Source organism: Neltuma alba, unplaced genomic scaffold, assembly GCF_004799145.2.
Source record: "Neltuma alba isolate B1F8T4 unplaced genomic scaffold, ASM479914v2 tig00001633_pilon, whole genome shotgun sequence".
Lineage (NCBI taxonomy): Eukaryota > Viridiplantae > Streptophyta > Magnoliopsida > Fabales > Fabaceae > Neltuma > Neltuma alba.
Window position 1 is genome coordinate 688872 of NW_021632543.1, and position 8673 is coordinate 697544.

The 8673-nt window shown below is 32.5% G+C and overlaps 1 protein-coding gene across 1 annotated transcript in view; it reads left to right on the forward strand.

The window, feature by feature from the left end:
* LOC114760203 (uncharacterized) overlaps nt 1–8432 on the forward strand; it is a 29936-nt gene extending 21504 nt beyond the window's left edge. The window contains exon 2 of the mRNA XM_028949468.1: nt 8117–8432. Within this exon, the coding sequence (XP_028805301.1) occupies nt 8117–8432 (316 nt within the window). The remainder of the gene's footprint in view (nt 1–8116) is intronic.
* Nucleotides 8433–8673: the final 241 nt, after the last annotated feature.

Below are 8673 nucleotides of genomic sequence, written 5' to 3' on the forward strand. Positions count from 1 at the left end.
ATATGAAAATATTGAAAATGTTGTATTTTTAAATTTCCTTTGCCCACCACTAATTATTCTGTGGTAATTCAACTTTTTGTACTCTGTACAGAGCCAGCCATTCATCATCTGCATTCAATATCTTCAGCCATTCGTAATATTTCAACATACAATTGATCATGTGGATTAATTAATGTAACTAATATTATGAGAGTACCTTTTTTGTTCACATGATAATCATCTATGCTTTCACCAATGCACTCAGATGTAATAAATGTATGAAGGCGCAAGTCCCCTTCTCTCGTCTGAAACTGAGAACAGGTTCTTGTCTTCTAAATTCACATGATAAATCAACTTATCTTATCTTCAAAATTCACAGGGGCCCTTTTAATTAATAATATGGACAAACCATCTATTGGGTCTTCATCTTCTAATATCCACTGTAGTTTTAAATTTTAATAATTTATTTGGGTTAATTTAATACTTTTACATCAAATTTTCTATAAAATTTTAAGCAAAAATTAATTATTTAATCCCTATAGTTTTGACCAACAAAGTATTTGTGAGTTTTTCTTTTTCTTTTTCTTTTTTTTGTTTATCCATAGAGTGAGAGATTTCATTACTTTAACGAGGGATAGTCTTGGAAGGTTTTAATAATTTCTGAAAAAATATTAATAGTCTTAGGTAATCTTAACTATCTCTTTCATAATACAATATGATGCGTTGAAGACTTAAGTTTTAATTTGTTACGGATTTTAGTGACAATAACTGTTCATAATTATTTGTTTGATTAGAAAACGATCTCCTGTTAAATATTCTGCATACCAAAATGGTCCCTTTTACAACCTTGGACCCAAATTTCGCTTACCTTCGTGATATTAAGAACGCAAATTAATCTATCTAGTTTTAAGTTAAATGAATACTGTCCTCCCAAATTATCTAGAGCCATTTAATTCAAAATTCCAACTAGATCAACATTGCATAAACAACTGTTTTATAGGCCTTTGGGCGGAATTCATAAGAGAAGCTAAAATTTTTGCTTTATAGTAGTAATCAGAATCCAGCTATTGTCCCAATGGCGAGTGCATGAATAAGGTGGGACACTATATTGAAAATGCTTGTTGTGCCCAGCACTAATTATTCTGTGGTGATTCTCTATACAGAGCCACCCATTCGTCATCTACATCCAATATCTTCAACCACTCGTAATATTGCGACATACAATTGATCATGAGGTAGATATATTTTCCATCCACATAATAAAGATATATTCTTTCACCGATGCAATCATAATAAATGCATGTAGTTATAACTAACAACCTCTCTTTTCTGAAGCCAAGAAAAAAATCGATGTGGCTTTATCTTCAAGAGGTTCGTTTTAATAATACTAACAACTATTTAGTGGTTGGATGTGGCACGTTTCTTTACAGTTTATCTCCACTTCCTTCCAATGTAGTTTGAAATTATTTTGATTAAATTTTAATAGTTTAATTTAATAATTGTTATACAAATATTCTTATAAAAATTTTAAGAACACATTAACCATTTCTTCCTATAGCTTTGAGTTACATCCAATTACTATATAAATACGATAAATGAGGCAATCAAATGTGTTTTTTTGGAGCTCCATGTGCATTGACGGTTCATATCCCAATAAGTACGTCAACTGGTTCAATATTTTAACCCAATAACTTCGTGTTAGTTTTCTCATACATGGCCGCTGGATCAATTTCCCTAACTCCATCAGCGGCTTAAAATTGTGTTCGAGTTATATCAAGTATAATTATGTACTTTTGCATAAATCATGAAAAAATTGCCCCTTTTGCATAAATCTTGAAAACTGTTTAGTATCTTTAGAATTTTTTTCGTTAGCCATGGATAAAGAATTATATCATCTTTTCACAACCACACTTCCTTCTAAAATACTATTCTCTTCCACACACTCTTATTTATAATTCATTAAAAGCATCCTTTTTTCAAACGGTATTGTTAAAAATATATGTTAATTAACATATATTTTATAAATCGCTTCATGAACAGAGATATCAAAGCCTTCTAAACTTTTTCTTATAATGAAGAGTAACAGAGTATGTACATGCATGCCTTTTTTACTTTTGCATGCAACAAAGAAAAAATTGGCGTGGCTTCATTCATTATGACATGACTCGTCTTCCTTTTCTTGTCATGTAGTTCTAAGTTGTCCTTACCAAATTTTAGTAGTTTAAAATCTAATCCGATATCCCTATTAACATATGTTTGGTATGAGGGAATTGGAGAGAGGAGAGTGGAGAAAAAAATTTGAGCTTGATTAAAAAATTAGAGAAGTGAGATAATAATTTTTTTTAATAAAAAAATGTAAGGTAAAAGAGTAACCAAAATTAGTTAAAAGTTTTTAATCCCATTCTGCATACCAAAATGGTTTCTTTTACATCCTTGCACCCAAATTTCACGTACCTTCGTGATATTAAGAACGCAAATTAATCTATCTAGTTTTCATTTGAATCTAGAGCCATTTATTTCAAAAATTCCAACTAGATCAACATTGCATCAACAAGGGCTTTATGGGCTTTGGGGGATTGGAATTCAAGAGAAGCTAAATTTTTTGTTTTACGAGTTAACAGAATCCAGCTATTGTTCTATCTAATTGTTATTTTTAATTGCTTACGTTTCAGATCATTAGAGAGATTACGTTGCTTTAGATTATTAAAATGGAAGGACAAAATAGTTCCAATAAAATGAATTAGTGGCACAGTACCCATACAAAAAATTGGATAAACAAAAGTTATTAATAGTCGGATGAGTGATATGAAAGAGTGGCCTTGTTACTTGCTAAATGAAAGTTTTTAATAGATGTTGAAATGTAGTTAATACCTGTACAAAGTTGTGACTGCCTAGTTATGCATAGTAGGGCCAGTGACGAAATCATCTTCAAGACATAAAATAAATGCATGTAATTAGATGTTGCAACCACTGAGCAAAGAAGCCATGTGAGGTTGGGAGGATTTTTATGAAGAAGGCCTCTTAGAATTAGCCACGACTTGAGAGGTTGACGGAACTCGAATAATCTACTACATTCTGTCTTACTAAGGAGATCCAGTTTATCAAATTGCATGAGCTAATCAATCTACTAATATTAGTTAAAAAAAGTGAATAATCTCTCCAGTTCACAATAATAAAAAATATTTTTTGTTGTCAATATATGTCACCTTGTTGAATTTATATATGATTCTATGATTTTACCATAATTTATTGTTTCGCAAATTGTTATTTTCTTGAAAATTTTATATAAAAAATAAGGGTAAATTGAAAAGTAATCAAACTTGGTAGGTCTTGTGAAATTAAACTGTATTTTATAACCTAATTTTGAAATTTATGTATTGTTGGGTACAATGTTTTCAAATCCGGACTGAACCGTCGAACCGGTCTGGCTAGTGACAAAAAAATACGACTTGTTTTTTTTTTTATGTTCAGAGTGCTTGAGGAGTTGAACCCCATTGAACTGTTTAGACCTGGCTATTGAGTTAGGAACAAGACTTAAACCATGATCTAGAGTGGTTTGTAAGGAACCATCCGGGTTGGAGCTGTTTGGATTTCTCCATTAACAATGGAAAAGAAAAAGGAGAAGAAACATAAGAGAAAAACAAAAACATCTCAAAGGAAAAAAAGGCTGATTTTTTTTTTATTTAAGCAAGAATTTAAAAACGTTCGTCTTATACGTTCTCTACTCTTTCTTCCATTTGCAAGTTTAAAAATTTTTTGAATTTTTAGGGCTGACGAGTTATTTTATTTGTTTAAAAAGAGAACGAGTGATTGGATTGGTTGAGAAAAAGGAAGGAATAGTGGGAAAGCGGGGGAGTTGGGGCTGGAGAAGCGACCCCCCATCCCATTGCTTCATTTATAAAAAGGAAAATTACGATTATTGAAGCGAGTAGGCGAGAGGTGCGGATGTGGGAGCCGCACTGTTCATAGGTTTGAGTGGAAAAATTATTTTTTAGATATATTGATTTAAATTTTGTTCTTGAACAACATTACCTCAGTCCACGTAATAGCTATAAAATCTCAATAATATAGGATTTAGACAAGGGATTGGATTTGGTCAAAATTAGATTCAGACATAAATATAAAGTCTTAATTTACTTTATTTATTATTTTTTTCTAAACTAATTCCTGGGAAATTTACACTAAATGTCCAATTTGAGAAAGATCAAATTGGTTGAAATATAATTTGATTAGGCCGAATAAGGTAATGTTCTTCAAGATTAAAAATTTGTTAACGCTGAACTTCATTCAAGAGGAAGGCGAATTAGAAGGTAATATTATACAGAAAAATAAAATCCTAATGACAAAAGCAGTAAATGCAATAAAGTAAATCGGAGGCTACTGGAATCAAAGAGGAGAAACAACAAGCAGACAATTTACACCCGTTCTTCTATTTAAATGTGACTTCTTGTATTTTCTTTCTTCTCCACAATCTCATTTAATATGAATAGAGTTGAAAAAAATATTAATTTTCAATTCATGAAAAGTTTAATGAGTTAACTACTATTTTTTAGTTCTGATGAATTACTTAATGTGGCTTATATTAAGGATAAGGGGGAGTACATTTTGTATTCACATCATAATCATCCATATTTTCACTGGCGCAATCATATCTAATAAATGAATGTAGTTATAAGTCAGCTACTTTTGTCTGAAACTAAGGGAAAAAATGTGTGTAGCATTACGATGTCATAATGTATGCAAATTGTCTCTCCAAGCCAAATTTTCAACGAAGTTAATTACTTACTTTGATTTACATTTTCCATTCACATGAAAATTATGTACTTTTGCACAAATCATGAAAACAATATTTCCCCTTTTGCATAAATCACGAAAGCTATTTAGTATCCTTAGAAAAATTTTTTGGCCATGGATTAGGAATCATATTATCTTTTCATAAACACACTTCCTTATAAAATGCTATTCTTTTCCACACAGTCATTTTAAATTAATTAAGAGTATCCTCTTTTCAAACAGTATTCTTGAAAATATATTAATTATAATGTATATTTTGTAAATCGATTTATAAATAGAAATATCAAAGCCTTCTAAAATTTGTCTTATAATGAATAGTAACAAAGGATGTACATGCTACCTTTTTACCGTCACTAGTTATAGGTTACAACTACTCGTATGAAAGAAAGAAAAAATTGGTGTGGCTTCATTCATTATGACATGACTTGTCCTTCTTTTCTTATCATGTAGTTCTAATTGTCCATTCCAAATTTTAATAATTTAAATTCTTATCCAATATCCTGCTGCCATTAAAGATCCACCACTCGTCTTGGTTTTAATTTGTTATTGATTGTGGTAATAACAAACTGTTCATAATAATCTATTTGATTAAAAAAGATTTCATGTTAAATATTCTGCATACCAGAATTATCCCCTTTACAACCTTGCACCTAAATTTTACTTGCCTTCGTGATATTAACAACGCAATTTAATCTGGCTATTTTTCAGTTAAATGAATATTATCCCCCCCAAATTATCTAGAGCCATTTAATACAAAATTCCAACTAGGTCAACATTGCATCAAGAACAGTTTTATGGGGTTTTGGGGGTTGGAATTCAAGAGAAGCTAAAAGTACGGGAGTTAACAAAATTCAGCTATTGTTTTGTCTACTTATTTATTTTTAATTGCTTATGTTTCATCATCAGATAGATTATATTGCTTTAGATTATTAAACTGGATGGACAAAATAGCTCCAATAAACCGAACTAGAGGGGCAATACCAACGACTTAGAGACATTTCCTCCTTATTTAATTCCACCAACGACTTCTATTAACAAGAACTACAATCAAATGACTTGATATAATATTATATCATATCTAGCAAAGCAGGACATATTCATGTTTAGTTAACTACATATTGTTTTGGATAAAATAAATATGTTTTTAATTCTTAATTCTTGATATAGACATAGGAAACTTACAAGGAAATGCAACTTGAAAAAGTGTGCAAACGAAAAGTTTTAAATAAAGCTTAGCGTAATTTATAATATTTTTAAGAGGATAATACGTTGATCTCTTTTTCGGAAATCAAGAAAAACTTGGTGAGGTTTCATTAATTATGATGTGTGTATATCATGCAAGCAATGGTGAAGATTAGTGCTGAAATCATCTTGAAGACATAAAATAAATGCATGTAATTAAATGTTGCAACCACTCGGCAAAGAAGCCATGTGAGGTTGGGAGGATTTTGCGTGAAGGATGAAGGGCTCTTACAAGCTACTACAAGCATTCTGTCTTTTTTAAGGAGATCCAGTTAACCAAATTGCTTGAGTTAATGAATCGTTAATATTAGTTAAAAATAATGATGAATACTCTCTCCAGTTCACAATAATAAGAGTATTTTTTTGGTTTGTCAATACATGTCACCTCATTACATATATTATATGAATGTACAATTTTATCAAAACTATTATTTTGCAAATTGTTATTTTTCTTGAAAAGTGTACATAGTAAATAAGGGTAAAATTGAAAAGTAATTAAACTTGGTATGTCTTGTAATTTGTGATGTTAAACCTGCAGTTTACAATAGGTAAAACGTTTTCAAACTTAAGACTGGTCTGGCTGACGACCAAAAAATTCGACGACTCATTTATTATGTTCAGACTACTTGAGGAGTTGAACCGCAATGAACCATTTAGACCGAGTTATTGAGTTGGGAATCAGAGTTAAACCACGATTGGAGTGGTTTACAAGGAACAGTTCGGGTTGGAGCTATTTAGATTTCCCCATCAACGGTGGGAAAGAAAGAAGGAGAAGAAACATAAGAGAAAAACAAGAAGTCTAAAAGGAAAAAAGGCAGGTTCCCCCCCCCCTATCCACCTGACAGGAATCAATGGCAACGAAACGGACGAAGGATGAAACTGAAAAAGAAAGAACAAAGAAGCAAGAAAGGCAGTGAAGATGCGACTTAGGCGCCTATTTTGCCAAGCCAATTTTGAAGGTTATCCTTAAGCATTACGTCTCACGTCATTTCGTCTTCTCAATTTTTTTTTCCTTTTCTTCAATTTTAAGATTTATTTTACGGTAGTTAATTGATTTAAAATCCATGTTTTATATATTTTTTTTTAAAAAAATAATTGGTGTAAAGTTAAACACGTAGTGTGTTTAGCATATTATCAGTTATTGTAATCCTAACTAAAACAAAATAATATTTTGTTGTTGCAGCCCAAAATAATCGTCAATATTTTTAAATAAAGCTATTTTTTTTAGCATTTAGTTTTTAAAAAATTGTCTCAGTTAGTTAATAAATTTACACAAGAGCGTAGTACCACTTCAGTTTTTATTACAAGTCATTTGCAATTCATTCTCATATGTCAAGAAATGTATTAAACTGATAAAATTTTTTTGAGTCTACCCATATTAAAGTTTTGTTCTTGTATTTACAAATTATTATCACATCTATCACATTCTTTTTCTTTTTGCAACGAGAATTAAACGAGGATAAAATTAGAAAATGATCATTAAATTCCCTGCAAATGGCTTATAAAAAGGATGGAAGCGGTGTTTCTTAAAAAAATAATAATAATAACATTGGCAAATATTTGCCCCTTTACATAATCTTTCAAAATAAATAAATGCATGTATGATGGAGGCAGCAGTGACGTCTACATGCTGAGATAAGCACGCCCTGCGTGTGTATATATAGACAAGGGCATGATGGAAGTTGAGGCACAACTCAGATCAGATCAGTACCAACACCAAAATCAAAATGGCGGCGAATGCCATCAAGTTTCGTGCTTACGCCCACACTTACGCCCAATTTGAACATCTGAGCGGTGGAGCAGGCCAAATCGCCGTGGTCTTCGCCACAGACAGGGACGGAAATGGAAACTTCCAGCCCGATTTCAATGTCGCTCCCGAACAGATCCACCATTTCCAAAATTTCAAGTTCTTCTTGAGCGTGGGAGGCTATCCCTTCAATCTCAAACCAGATTACGTTGCCGCAGCCGTCGACTCCCTCACAAACATCATCACAAAGTACGGTTTTAACGGCATCGACTTTTACTACGAACAGATCCCTGCCCCTTATGATGTTCACTTTGTGGATGTCATGCAGAGAGTGATTTTGGGGCTGAAGGACGGAAGACCCAGCCTTGAGGTCTCCCTCACTGTGCCTCATCCTCTCGGTCAGAAGTACTACCTGCCTCTGTACAACAGGGTCCAAGATCTTATTGAATATGTCATTTACCAGATCCACTCTACGCCAAATCCTGTCAACGACGTCGGACAACTAGTGCGAATATTCGATGATTTACCTTATCCCGCAATCAAGCTCTTTGCTGGCTTCATCACCGACTGTAACATTATCCCACTGCTCGTCTTCATTGTGGCCTGTATTGTGCTCTTCATCAGAGGCCGCATTACTGGCGTATCCGTTTCGGCTGCCAGCGTCGTGTGATCGCCGGCACTGGTATTTCAGCTTCATCATCTACACGTACCAAGCATGCTTATTATGTTATTACTAAATAAAGTGCCACCAGCAACCCTGAGCCTGTTCTTAATGTCTGGTGGTTTAATTTGCATGAGTTTCCTTTTGTCTACTGTTGCTTGTAACTAGTGTGTTGTTGGGTTTGTTTTATTATATCTATATGTATTACCTGAGTCGTACTAATAATAAAATTATCCAGTACTTGTGATTG